General features: G+C 43.7%; 1 protein-coding gene across 1 annotated transcript in view; it reads left to right on the forward strand.

The window, feature by feature from the left end:
- The window catches only part of LOC139371024 (inositol 1,4,5-trisphosphate-gated calcium channel ITPR1-like), a 154011-nt gene that overhangs the window by 69672 nt on the left and 69488 nt on the right, over nt 1–14851 (forward strand). Inside the window, exons 17-32 of the mRNA XM_071111051.1 lie at nt 4126–4298; nt 5447–5566; nt 6601–6795; nt 7597–7848; nt 8122–8263; nt 8484–8637; nt 8868–9058; nt 9295–9427; nt 9509–9563; nt 9704–9869; nt 12184–12354; nt 12932–13012; nt 13315–13452; nt 13532–13657; nt 13857–14057; nt 14303–14554. Of these exons, the coding sequence (XP_070967152.1) occupies nt 4126–4298; nt 5447–5566; nt 6601–6795; nt 7597–7848; nt 8122–8263; nt 8484–8637; nt 8868–9058; nt 9295–9427; nt 9509–9563; nt 9704–9869; nt 12184–12354; nt 12932–13012; nt 13315–13452; nt 13532–13657; nt 13857–14057; nt 14303–14554 (2550 nt within the window). The remainder of the gene's footprint in view (nt 1–4125; nt 4299–5446; nt 5567–6600; nt 6796–7596; nt 7849–8121; nt 8264–8483; nt 8638–8867; nt 9059–9294; nt 9428–9508; nt 9564–9703; nt 9870–12183; nt 12355–12931; nt 13013–13314; nt 13453–13531; nt 13658–13856; nt 14058–14302; nt 14555–14851) is intronic.

A 14851-nucleotide genomic window follows, 5' to 3' on the forward strand; every position in this document is an offset into this window, starting at 1 on the left:
TGTAATCCACAATCATCTCCTTACTCACATTCTGCCTTCATAAAACTTTTAGCAGCACAACGCTCCCTTCCGGGACACAAGACACACACACACACACAAACACACACATGCGCGCACGCACACACGCCAACAGAAACATGCATTGTCCAAACACACAGACAGACAGTCCACTGTCACATACTATGTGTAATTGTTGGAGTGGTTTCAACTCAAGGAGGAAGCTGCCTGGTGCCTGTGAACAGCCTCTGTTCTCCCAGTCTCAGATTTGTATTTATTATGGATCCCCATTAGCTGCTGCCAAGGCAGTGTATGTTATCATGTGTGTGTATGCATATGTCTGTGCCTATGTTTGTGTTGCTTCACAGTCCCCGCTGTTCCATAAGATGTATTTTTATGCTTTTTTAAAATCTGTTGATAGTGCTTCTAAGAAGTTAGAGCAGCGCTTTATACTGGACAAACTTCTCCCCATCTTAACTACTGTTGCATCAATATGTTTTGATCATGACAGTTTACAATCCAGGGTTACTCCAAGCAGTTTAGTCACCTCAACTTGCTCAATTTCCACATTATTTATTCAAATATTTAGTTGAAATATTTAGGACTAACTTATTCCTTGCTACCCATTCTGAAACCAACTGCAGCTCTTTGTTAACCTCTCTAGGGTAGGGGGCAGCATTCGGAATTTTGGATGAAAAGCACGCCCAAATTCAACGGCCTGCTACTCGTGCCCAGAAGATATGATATGCATATAACTAGTAGATTTGGATAGAAAAAACTCAAAAATTTCCAAAACTGTTAAAATAGTGTCTGTGAGTATAACATAACTGATTTAGCAGGTGAAAACCTGAGAAAAATTAATTCAGGAAGTAGTTTTTTTGTGGTTTTGTAGTTTTCTATTCAATGCCATTACAGTATCCATTGACTTAGGACTCCATTTACAGTTCCTATGCCTTCCACTAGATGTCAACAGTCTTTAGAAATAGTTTCAGGCTTGTATTCTTATAAATTAGGGAGTAAGACCAGTCTGAACGAGTGGACCCTAACGTGTCTCAGAGCTTTTTCAGAGGCCTCTCTCATCTTTTTAAGTGGGAGAACTTGCACAATTGGTGGCTGACTAAATACTTTTTTGCCCAACTGTACTTTACGGATTCATTAAAGTAGTTGGCAATGTCAGTTGGTTTTGTAATGAAGGAACCATCTGATATAATGACTGATGCAGCTCAGTGTGTCTTTTTCACCCCAAAATGTCATTGAAAGTGCTCCAAAGCTTTTTTACTATCATTCTTTGTCATTTATCTTTGTTTCATAGTTTAGTTTCTTCTTTTTATTCAGTTTAGTCACATGATTTCTCAATTTGCAGTATGTTTGCCAATCTGTTGTGCAGCCAGACATAATTTCCATTCCTTTTGCCTCATCCCTCTCAACCATACAATTGTTAAATTCCTCATCAATCCACAAGGATTTAATAGTTTTTATGGTCATTTTCTTAATGGGTGCATGCTTATTAGTAACTGGGATAAGCAATTTGATAAATGTGTCAAGTGCAACATCTGTTTGCTCCTCATTACACACCATGGACCAACACATGTTCTTTGCATCAACAACATAGGAACCACTACAACACTTTTATTGTATGACCTCTTATACACAATATTAGGCCCAGCCTTTGAAACTTTGGTTTTCCTAGATATGGTTACTATATTGTGATCACTAGATCTGATGGCTCTGGATACTGATTTCAAGCAAATTTCTGCAGCATTAGTAAAGATGTGATCAATATATGTTGACGATTTCATTCCTGTGCTGTTTAACTACCTTGGTAGGTTGACTAATAACCTGAACCAGGTTGCAGGCACTGGTTGCAGTTTGAAGCTTTTTTCTCAGATGAATGGCCTGGAGGCCTTTGATACGGCCAAACGAATACTGTGTCTGTAGTCTGACGTTACACTGGCTAGTTGAACAAATCCAGGACAATTTGGAAGACATTTGGGAATTACCCATGGGAATTTACAGGAGGGATCTTACATTTTATCTACCTTTTTTGAATCCACCAAAATGTCATTTAGTTTTGCCTGTGTTACAGTAAATGTGTTGTTGAAGTAATGAGTGGGAATTGTAGGTAAGTAACAATAGAGAAACAATTTTGTGTGTAACTTTTTGTTAACTAGGCAACTCAGTTAAGAACACATTCTTATTTACTATGACGGCCTACACCGGACAAACCCGGATGACGGTGGGCCAATTGTGCGCCACCCTATGGGGACTCCTAATCACAGCCGGTTGTGATACAGCCTGGATTCAAACCAGGGTGTGTGTAGTGAAGCATCTAGCACAAAGCTGCAGTGACTTAGACCGCTGCGCCACTCGGGAGCCCTGAACTAAACTCAGCAAAAAAAAAGAAACGTCCTCACTGTCAACTGTGTTTATTTTCAGCAAACTTAACATGTGTAAAAATTTGTATGAACATAACAAGATTCAACAACTGAGACAAACTGAACAAGTTCCACAGACCTGTGACTAACAGAAATTGAATAGTGTGTCCCTGAACAAAGGGGGAGGGTCAAAATCAAAAGTAAGAGTCAGTATCTGGTGTGGCCACCAGCTACTTTAAGTACTGCAGTGCATCTCCTCCTCATGGATTACACCAGATTTGCCAGTTCTTGCTGTGATGTTACCCCACTCTTCCACCAAGGCACCTGCAAGTTCCTAGACATTACTGGGGGGAATTGCCCTAGCCCTCACCCTACGATCCAACAGGTCCTAGATGTGGTCAATGGGATTGAGATCTGGGCCTTTTGCTGGCCATGGCAGAACACTGACATTCCTGTCTTGCAGGAAATCACGCACAGTATGGCTGGTGGCATTGTCATGCTGGAGGGTCATGTCAGGATGTTGCTGTAGGAAGGGTACCACATGAGGGAGGAGGATGTCTTCCCTGTAACGCACAGCATTGAGATTGCCTGCACTGACAACAAGCTCAGTCTGATGATGCTGTGACACACCGCCCCAGACCATGACGGACCTTCCACCTCCAAATTGATCCCGCTCTAGAGTACAGGCCTTGGTATAAAGCTCATTCCTTCGACGATAAACGCGAATCTGACCATCACCCCTGGTGAGACAAAACCATGACTTGTCAGTGAAGAGCACTTTTTGCCAGTCCTGTCTGGTCCAGCGATGGTGGGTTTGTGCCCATAGGCGACGTTGTTGCCGGTGATGTTTGGTTGAGGACCTGCCTTACAACAGGCCTACAAGCCCTCAGTCCAGCCTCTCTCAGCCTATTGCGGACAGTCTGAGCATTGATGGAGGGATTGTGCGTTCCTGGTGTAACTCGGGCAGTTGTTGCCATCCTGTACCTGTCCCGCAGGTTTGATGTTCGGATGTACTGATCCTGTGCAGGTGTTGTTACATGTGCAGGTGTTGTTACACTGACGATCAGCTGTCCGTCCTGTCTCCCTGTAGCGCTGTCTTAGGTGTCTCACTGTAAGGACATTGCAGTCCTCATGCCTCCTTGCAGCATTCCTAAGGCACATTCACACAGATGAGCAGGGACCCTGGGCATCTTTCTTTTGGTGTTTTTCAGTCAGTAGAAAGTCCTCTTTAGTATCCTAAGTTTTCATAAATGTGACATAATTGCCTACCGTCTGTAAGCTGTTAGTGTCTGAGCGACCGTTCCACAGGTACATGTTCATTAATTGTTTATGGTTCATTGAACAAGCATGGGAAACAGTGTTTAAACCCTTTACAATGAAGATCTGTGAAGTTTATTTATTTAGTTTTTTTTCTGAGTTTAGTAGCAAGGTGGATCACACTATGAACACATTTAAAATCAAATTGAAATGTTTGTTAAATCAAATGTGGCTAACCATTCAATGGGGTTTGCATTAATTTATTGACCTCATTCAGTAGCTTTGCATCACAATGTAACATATGCTATTTAGCTTTTATCCATTGCGACTTACATTAGTGAGTGCATATAATTTCGTATGAGTAGCCCCAGTGGAAATCAAACCCACAACCCTGGTGTTGCTAGCACCATGCACGTACCAACTGAGCCATAAAGGACCACAGTCCCAATGTTGTGATAATGTTTGACTATGATCAGAGCCTGTGTTTGTCCCACAGGAGTATATAGCCAAGCAGTTCCGCTTCATGCAGAAGCAGATAGGTTATGATGTTCTGGCTGAGGACACGATCACAGCTCTGCTCCACAACAACCGCAAGCTGCTGGAGAAACACATCACCGCTGCAGAGATAGACACCTTTGTCAGCCTCGTCAGGAAGAACCGGGAGCCCAGGTCAGTGTGTGTGTTTGGTTTTACTATCCTTGTGGGGGACCAGAAGTCCTCACAAGGATACTTCCCCATAGGGAAAAAGGCTATTTTAGGCTTAGGGGTTAGGGTTCCAAATTCTCTAAAACGACGTTGGCGGCAACTTATGGTAGAGAAATTAACATTACATTCTCTGGAAACAACTCTGGTGGTCATCCTGCAGTCAGCATGCCAATTGCATGATCCCTCAAAACTTGAGACATCTGTGGCATTGTGTTGTGCGACAAAACTGCACATTTTAAAGTTGCCTTTTATTGTCCCCAGCGCAAAGTGATCATGATCATGATGTTTAATCAGCTTCTTAATAGTCTACACCTTTCAGGTGGATGGATTCTCCTGGCAAAGGAGAATGCTTACTAACAGGGATGTAAACAAATTTGTGGACAAAATTTGAGAGAAATAAGCTTTGTGCGTATTGAAAAATGTGTTTATTTCAGCTCATGAAACATGGGACCAACACTTTACATGTTACGTTTATATTTTTGTTCAGTTAGGAGTTAGGTTATGGGGGTAGGGTTAGGGAAAATAGGATTTGAAATGGTAATAAATTGTTTGGTCCCCACAAAGATGGTAAAACAAACATGTGGGTGTGTGCAAGTGCGCTCACTTCGCATACACACATGTTTGTGTGTATAGTGTTTTTTATGTGTTCATTTGCATGTCTTGATATGTCTGTATGCTCCTTTTAGCCAGATGATACAGTATATTGCTGTGTTCAATGTAATTGAAGACTGGTGGCTGTGTGTCGGAATGTGTTAGTCGTTTGCCACATCAAGGGAGTAAAGACGTGTGGACCACAGGAAGTTGGTGACACCTTAATTGTACAGGACGGGCTTGTGGTAATGGCTGGTGCGGAATAAGTGAAATGGTATCAAATCCATGGTTTCCATGTGTTTGATGCCATTCCATGTGCTCCGTTCCAGCATTTAGTATGAGCCATCCTCCCCTCAGCAGCCTCCTGTGGTGTGGAGTGTATTGTAAGCTGCTCGAGGGCAGATGCTATGTTTTCATGTGTCATTTAATTGTGTAGTGTTTGGGGAATTTTTCATTGGGGACATCATGATAAATGTGTTTTTGTGGAGCAGTTGACATTGAATGGTGTGTGCGTGTTCCAGGTTCCTGGACTATCTGTCAGACCTGTGTGTGTCTATGAACAAATCCATCCCGGTGACACAGGAGCTCATCTGTAACGCAGTCCTGGACCCCATCAACGGAGACATCCTTATAGAGACCAAGTAAGCCCTCTCTTTTACGCGAGATTTCAATTAATCAATACCTTTAAAATCTAATTTCCCCTAAACATTTAACAAAAATAGTCCATGGTTGTCTAGGTCTATGGTCTGTTACAGGCTGTTCTAGTACGGCAGATAAATACAGCAATACTGCTCTCTTTATTGAAGTGTATTCAGTAGGAGCCCTTTCAGTCATACAGATCAAGCTGTTCAAGGTGACTGCATGATGGAGTGTTTACTCCTGGTGGATCCTCATGCTTGTCCTAATGGACATGCCTATCTAGTACATGTAGCCATTCAGTAAACATCTGTTCTTTCAGACAGAAAATGCTTTGATTGCAATGCACTTAATATCTCCATGTGTCCGTTACAAAATGATATAGTAAGCACCTCATGATCGAGGGATACTACAATGTGTAGTTTTCTACACTATACTACAAAATTCTATAGTAAGTAGTACATATGATCGAGGGATACTACAGTGTAGCATAGTATTCTGCTGTATGCTACAGTTTTACTACAGAATACTATATAATTCTATAGTAAGTACTTTAGTATTCTATAGTCAACTGTAATATTTGTTTATGACGGAAGGCTTGCGTTCATTTATACCTATGTGTTTCGTTCTCAGTGCTACACAAACACAAATTAAGAGGCAGTTTTACTCCTTGTCTTCTCAGAAATCCATGTGATGCTGTTTGGTTCAACCACACTGTCTGTTCCATAGCTATAAATGTGTCAGTGACGTGTATAGCCACGCTAACATGTTTGTATGTACCTCTGGGATGGTCAACCGGCTGTGTGCAGGATTGTGTTCTAGCCCAGCTCCAAGACATCCGATTCAACTAATCCGCCATTTCTCTTCAATTTGGACCATTGTTAGCTGAATCAGGTGTGTTAGAGCAAGACTGGTGTTGTCCAGGTTTGAGATCAGATATTGTTTCCACTCCTGAATGGTCAAGGATATGATTGTTGATAGTCTACTCTGATCCTAAATCTGTGGTTAGAGGAGTAATATCGTTTCATCTCCTCCCCAGACTGGTGCTATCCAGGTTTGAGATCGAGGGAGCGTCCATCGGGGAGAATTCAGTGGAGTCTGAGGAGGACGAGGAGGAGGTGTGGTTGTTCTGGAAGGACCGTAGTAAGGAGATCAGAAGTAAGAGCATCAGAGAGCTGGCCCAAGACGCCAAGGAGGGCGCCAAGGAGGACCAAGAGGTGGTCAGCTACTACAGGTCAGAAACACCACCAGGCGTTCTCTCATCTTTACTGTGTTATCTGTAGAAGATGAATAACTTCTGTCTCTGTCGATACTCATGTGTGTATATGCTTGGTTTCCTCCTTGCTTTTGGAAATGGGGGTGGGTCCTACACATTGGGAGTGGATGAGGTGCGTATCCACCCCCCTCATCCCTTACACATGACTACTTGGAAAAGGTCCGATAAATTAATTATAGTCCACTTTATTCTGCAACTAATGACATTAATTGATTTAATAAAAAGTGCCAGGAAGTAGAGAGAACCAGGCGGCGTCACTAACCTTAATTTTCTGTTTGTTCCTGGTCTCTGTGTATCTGTCACGCCCTGGTCTTAGTATTTTGTGTTTTCTTTATTAATTTGGTCAGGCCAGGGTTTGACATGGGTTTTGTATGTGGTGTGTTTTGTCTTGAGGTTTTTGTTAGGTATTGGGTTTGTATTATAGTAGGGGTATCTAGCATAGTCTATGGCTGTCTGGAGTGGTTCTCAATCAGAGGCAGGTGTTTATCGTTGTCTCTGATTGGGAACCATATTTAGGCAGCCATATTCTTTGAGTGTTTGGTGGGTGATTGTTCCTGTCTCTGTGTTTGTTTGCACCAGATAGGCTGTATAGGTTTTCACGGTCCGTTTGTTGTTTTTGTATTGTTCGTTTTTTCATCATCATTAAATGTGTATCAAGAAAACCACGCTGCATTTTGGTCCGACTCTCCTTCACCGAAAGGAAATCGTGACAGTATCGTAATGTCTAAGCAGTGATGCCTATGTCCCTCTCTCTCACAGGTACCAGCTGAACCTGTTTGCGAGGATGTGTCTGGACCGTCAGTATCTGGCCATCAATAAGATCTCTGGCCAGTTGGACGTGGATCTGATCCTGCGCTGCATGTCTGACGAGGATCTGCCTTATGACCTGCGCGCCTCCTTCTGCCGCATGATGCTGCACATGCACGTGGACCGCGACCCCCAGGAACAGGTCACGCCCGTCAAGTATGCCCGCCTCTGGTCCGAGATCCCCTCCGAGATCGCCATTGACGAGTGAGTGGTAGGGCCTATCAAGGTTGAGGAAAGGAGTTAGTGACATGTTCAACGACCAATCAGAAAATACGTTAGTGCAATGTATATGGTTTGTAGTGAAGGTTTGAAAACAATGTGCCATAGCCTTGTCTGTCTTACATGGACATTATTTTAACTTAGGTAAAACAAAAAAAATATTCTTAGTGGAGTATTTAGAGAAGCATTAACATGGTAGGAGTTAGTTGTAAGTACACACCTGTCCCCTACCTGTGATCTGTGTCCCTCTGGTCCCAGCTATGACAATGATGGGACGTCCAAGGATGAGATCAAGGAGTGTTTTGCCCTGACCATGGAGTTTGTCGAGAACTATCTTAGAGACGTGGTGTGTCAGAGCTTCCCATTCGCCGACAAGGAGAAGAACAAACTCACCTTCGAGGTCAGTCCCATTTGGAAGCTCAGTCCCTATTGGTCAAATCAATATGAGACCCAGTCCATATTGGTCAAAGGCAAAAAGCAGTATTAGGCTCAGTCACTATTGGTCTAATCTGTATTAAATGCACTTCCTATTGGTCAAAGAAGAATGAGTTTCAGTAGGACATGGATTTAATAACCACTAGCTTTGTTCTCTCTTCCCGTCTCTTTTTGTCCATTCCCAGGTAGTGAATCTATCTAGGAACCTCATCTACTTTGGCTTCTACAACTTCAGTGACTTGCTGAGGCTGACCAAGATCCTGCTGGCCATCCTGGACTGTGTCCACGTCAGCACCATTTTCCCCATCAACAAGCTGGAAAAGGGAGACGAGACTAAAGGTAGGACACGGTAACACACTGCCCTGCAGAGGGGCGAAGGTCCATACATCAGTGGGGCTTTAGTAGGGTTGAAACCTTTCTAAAGTTCCCAGGTTTTTCCCAGAAATTCTGCTTGACTTCTGGGATTTTGGAACCCTAGGCTTGAGCATTATTCACCCCATGGCTAACAAAGGACAGAACAATTGTGCTCTCACATACATGATGGTTGACGCAATCATGTGTGTTTCCAGGCAGTAACGTGATGCGCTCCATCCACGGGGTGGGGGAGCTGATGACTCAGGTGGTGCTCAGAGGAGGGGGGTTCCTGCCCACCACCCCCATCAACCCACCCGACGGGGACCAGGTCAAGACCCAGACAGAGCCAGAGAAACAGGACATCCTGGTCATGGACACCAAGCTCAAGATCATAGAGATACTACAGGTAGTAAGGCCCACACACATGCAGTACACACCATAGCACAATCAATGCCATACAGACCATAGATCTACTGTATACACTCGTACACCCATTTGCAAACGCCCTTCCCCCAAACTTGGTTACCCTCCTTAACCCCAACTACTCACCCATAACCCCCAATGCTAATCCTAATATGATCCCTCTACAGTACAACAGTCTTACTTATTCAGTATGTGTCATGTTCCTCTCTCTCTCTGCAGTTCATTCTGAATGTGCGTCTGGACTACCGGATCTCCTGTTTGCTGTGTATCTTTAAGAGGGAGTTTGATGAGAGCAACTCCCAGTCAGATCTGTCTATAGCAGGAACCCATGAGGGACCAAACAACATGCCAGGTGGGAGGAGAGCTCAGGTCATGGCACCCATCATGTTACCTCTTTGTGTGATACTAAGGTCACTCTGAATTGTTTTCTCAGGAGCTCTGGACTTTGAGCACATAGAGGAGCAGGCAGAAGGGATATTTGGTGGAAGGTAACTGTTGTGATACACTAAACCTGCAGCAGTTTAGTTATTGTTTGATACTTGACCGTGTGGGTGTGTGCGCGTGTGTGTGTGTGTGTGTGTGTGCGCTCGCGCGTTTTATATATGTTTGCTTGTGTGTCCACATCCAGTGAGGAGAACACCCCGTTGGACCTGGATGACCACGGTGGTAGGACCTTCCTGAGGGTCCTTCTCCACCTGACCATGCACGATTACCCTCCCCTGGTGTCCCGAGCCCTCCACCTGCTCTTCAGACACTTCAGTCAGAGACAGGAGGTCCTACAGGCCTTCAAACAGGTACACTCCTACTACCCACCCACTGTATATACTAGTGATGCGTGGGTCAGCTGTTTTCTGACCTGCAGTTTAAAAGAAAACTAAAAATCAGACCTTCACTTGCTAATGTAATATTATAGAAACCATGCCCTACATCTCATTCAAAGTTGCCAATTCCAAATGCATGAGTAGATTGTATAAGCATTTCTCAGAAAGACTAGGGTTGAGTTTATCTGCATCACAAAAGCATAACCATTAGCTATAATTATATGCCCTTATTATAATGCACTTATTGTATGTCTGTCAGAATATGAATGCCTGCTAAATGACTACAATGACAGATGTACTGTTGTCTTGTCATACATGCAGAATAATCATACATATTCACTTTCCTAGAAGTCACTGTACTCACTGTCCATATTTTCCATTAGGGTATGTAGTCTACCCATGACCCATCACTCACACTTACGTAATATCCTTAGAATTATACAGTTATCCAAGTACCACTTAGGCTTTTAGTTTAGCTTGACCAGGAAATGGCTGCCTGACTTGACCAGGAAAACCTGCAGTTATAACCTCCGAGGGCCCAGAGTTTGTCCTAGTCAAGGCACATGGTCAGGTACAGTGCCTTGCGAAAGTATTCGGCCCCCTTGAACTTTGCGACCTTTTGCCACATTTCAGGCTTCAAACATAAAGATATAAAACTGTAACTTTTTTTTGTGAAGAATCAACAACAAGTGGGACACAATCATGAAGTGGAACGACATTTATTGTATATTTCAAACTTTTTTAACAAATCAAAAACTGAAAAATTGGGCGTGCAAAATGATTCAGCCCCCTTAAGTTAATACTTTGTAGCGCCACCTTTTGCTGCGATTACAGCTGTAAGTCGCTTGGGGTATGTCTATCAGTTTTGCACATCGAGAGACTGACATTTTTTCCCATTCCTCCTTGCAAAACAGCTCGAGCTCAGTGAGGTTGGATGGAGAGCATTTGTGAACAGCATTTTTCAGTTCTTTCCACAGATTCTCGATTGGATTCAGGTCTGGACTTTGACTTGGCCATTCTAACACCTGGATATGTTTATTTTTGAACCATTCCATTGTAGATTTTGCTTTGTTTTGGATCATTGTCTTGTTGGAAGACAAATCTCCGTCCCAGTCTCAGGTCTTTTGCAGACTCCATCAGGTTTTCTTCCAGAATGGTCCTGTATTTGGCTCCATCCATCTTCCCATCAATTTTAACCATCTTCCCTGTCCCTGCTGAAGAAAAGCAGGCCCAAACCATGATGCTGCCACCACCATGTTTGACAGTGGGGATGGTGTATTCAGCTGTGTTGCTTTTACGCCAAACATAACGTTTTGCATTGTTGCCAAAAAGTTCAATTTTGGTTTCATCTGACCAGAGCACCTTCTTCCACATGTTTGGTGTGTCTCCCAGGTGGCTTGTGGCAAACTTTAAACGACACTTTTTATGGATATCCTTAAGAAATGGCTTTCTTCTTGCCACTCTTCCATAAAGGCCAGATTTGTGCAATATACGACTGATTGTTGTCCTATGGACAGAGTCTCCCACTTCAGCTGTAGATCTCTGCAGTTCATCCAGAGTGATCATGGTCCTCTTGGCTGCATCTCTGATCAGTCTTCTCCTTGTATGAGCTGAAAGTTTAGAGGGACGGCCAGGTCTTGGTAGATTTGCAGTGGTCTGATACTCCTTCCATTTCAATATTATCGCTTGCACAGTGCTCCTTGGGATGTTTAAAGCTTGGGAAATCTTTTTGTATCCAAATCCGGCTTTAAACTTCTTCACAACAGTATCTCGGACCTGCCTGGTGTGTTCCTTGTTCTTCATGATGCTCTCTGCGCTTTTAACGGACCTCTGAGACTATCACAGTGCAGGTGCATTTATACGGAGACTTGATTACACACAGGTGGATTGTATTTATCATCATTAGTCATTTAGGTCAACATTGGATCATTCAGAGATCCTCACTGAACTTCTGGAGAGAGTTTGCTGCACTGAAAGTAAAGGGGCTGAATAATTTTGCACGCCCAATTTTTCAGATTTTGATTTGTTAAAAAAGTTTGAAATATCCAATAAATGTCGTTCCACTTCATGATTGTGTCCCACTTGTTGTTGATTCTTCACAAAAAAATACAGTTTTATATCTTTATGTTTGAAGCCTGAAATGTGGCAAAAGGTCGCAAAGTTCAAGGGGGCCGAATACTTTCGCAAGGCACTGTAAAACTATTGTTCGACTCTAATCATAAACAACCATCCCACACCTGGTATCCTCCATACTGGTGTCCTACTGGTCTGTTGTCCATGTCTCCAGGTCCAGTTGCTGGTGACCAGTAAGGATGTAGAAAACTACAAGCAGATCAAGTCAGACCTGGACCAGCTACGCTCCATTGTGGAGAAGTCTGAGCTGTGGGTCTACAAGAGACAGGGGCCAGATGAGGGCATGGACGCTGGGGAGGGCTCTGCAGAGTCTCAACACAAGAAGGTACGGTAGTAGGCATCCACAGACCAGGAGTTAGCCACCTAGCCCTTAACTCTCTGCAGTGGTGTAAAGTACTTAAGTAAAAATACTTTAAAGTACTACTTAAGTAGTTTTTGGGGATATCTGTACTTTATTATTTATGTTTTTGATAATTGTACTTTTACTTCACTACATTCCGAAAGAAAATAATGTACTTTTTATTCCATATATTTACCCTGACACACAAAAGTACTCGTTACATTTTGAATGCTTAGCAGGACAGGAAAATGGTCCAATTCACACAATTATCAAGAGAACATCCCTGGTTATCTCGACTTCCTCTGATCTGATGGACTCACTAAACACAAATGCTTAGTTTGTAAATTGTGTCAGTGTGCCCCCGGCTATCCGTAAATAAATATAAAAAACACGCATCACTTTTACTTTAGTAATTTTCTATTAAGGTATCTTTACTTTTACTCAAGTATGACAATTGGGTACTTTTTTCACTGCTGGCTCTCTGTGTTAAACTTGTTAGCTAAGCTCGCTATCCTTTGTGAGAGATGCATTGGCTAATGGTCTTGTTCTGTTTGTTCGTTAGGGTGACTCCAACTCGGGTGGCTCAGACAAGCCAAGGAAACCAGAGAGCACCAGGAGCTACAACTACAGAGTGGTGAAGGAGGTAAAGTCTAAACAGTCTAACTTTTCAGTATACTGTATTATCTCTGGGATGGATAGGGCTACTGTTAAAGAGATACTGCAAGATTCTGGCAATACATTTTTACCTACCCAGAGTCAGATGAACTCGTGGATACCATTGTTATGTCTCTGTGTGCAGTATGAAGTAAGTTAGAGGTAGTTTTGCGAGCCAAGTAAGTAGATCAATGGCTCATTGCCCAGACTCTTGCCGTTTCCCTTTTAACATAGTTGAGCTAGACCCTCTCTCTCCACTTGTTTGTCTCCCCCGTGTGTGTATGTGTGTAGATTCTGCTGCGTCTCAGCAGGCTATGTGTTCAGGAGGGTCTGTCAGGCAGGAAGAGTAAGAAGCAGCAGCAGAGACTCCTCAGGAACATGGGAGCTCACACCGTGGTGCTGGAGCTACTACAGATCCCCTACGAGAAGGTGTGTGTGTGTGTGTGTGTGTGTGTGTGTGTGTGTGTGTGTGTACTCGCGATCCTTTCATCCTCTGTGTTATCTCCAGGGGGAGGACGTGCGTATGCAGGAGATCATGAAGCTGGCCCACCAATTCCTGCAGAACTTCTGTGCAGGGAATCAGCAGAACCAGGCTCTGCTCCACAAACACATCAACTTGTTCCTCAATCCAGGGGTGAGACAGACCGCACTGACCCACCATGACCTCACCACTGTTATTACTTTAACCATGGCATTATCACTGTCTTCCTCTAATAAAATAAAACCTGAGAGTTTATGTACATCAAGATTTCTGAAGAGCTCTCTCTCTCTTTTGTATCTCCCTCCCTCCATTTATCTCTCTCCTTCCCCCTCCTTTCTCTCTCTCCTATCAGATCCTAGAGGCTGTCACCATGCAACATATCTTCATGAATAACTTCCAGCTGTGCAGTGAGATCAACGAGCGCGTGGTACAGCACTTTGTCCACTGCATCGAGACGCACGGCCGCAACGTCCAGTACCTCAAGTTCTTGCAGACCATCGTCAAGGCCGAGAGCAAGTTCATCAAAAAGTGTCAAGACATCGTCATGGCTGAGGTAACTATCTCATCCTCACCCTGTTGTCTCATTGCCAATTTCTTATTCTGCCCAGCCAGTCGTATGGCACATTCGTCATTAAATCAAATCATAACCACCCAATGAAATCAAATTGTGTCCTACACAGTTTGTTGTATTTTTCGATCCCTATCCACACATAAAATACCCGGCATTCAACTGTTCCATAGTCAATTTTGTTCCATTGACTTAGTATATGTTTCTTCTCTGTCCCTTTCTCCCCCTAGCTGGTGAATGCTGGCGAGGACGTGCTGGTGTTCTACAACGACCGTGCGTCCTTCCAGACCCTGGTCACGATGATGCGGTCGGAGCGAGACCGTATGGATCAGAACAGTCCTCTGATGTACCACATCCACCTGGTCGAGCTGCTGGCTGTCTGCACTGAGGGAAAGAATGTCTACACTGAGATCAAATGTAACTCTCTGCTGCCTCTGGATGACATAGTGAGGGTGGTCACCCACGAGGACTGTATCCCTGAGGTGAGCTGAGGAGCTTCAAGATGGAAGATGCAGAGTTTAGGGTTAGGGAGAAGGGTAGGGCTTAGGGAGTTGGGGTTTGAGTTGAAGGTGTAGAGCAGGGGGCTGTGGATCCCCAAGTCTTCACAGGCCTGCCATTCATCATCTAACCTTTCCTATAATGGCCTGTCTGCCCTTGTTCCCGTCTCACTCTTATGGACAAGTCATTGTCCACTATCTGTTATCTTTTCGGTCTTAGACAGTAGTGAGCCCTACTCTACAGGGACAAACTCAGAACAACCATGGCCCCTAGATTAGTCA

The sequence above is a fragment of the Oncorhynchus clarkii genome, chromosome 17, assembly GCF_045791955.1.
Source record: "Oncorhynchus clarkii lewisi isolate Uvic-CL-2024 chromosome 17, UVic_Ocla_1.0, whole genome shotgun sequence".
Lineage (NCBI taxonomy): Eukaryota > Metazoa > Chordata > Actinopteri > Salmoniformes > Salmonidae > Oncorhynchus > Oncorhynchus clarkii.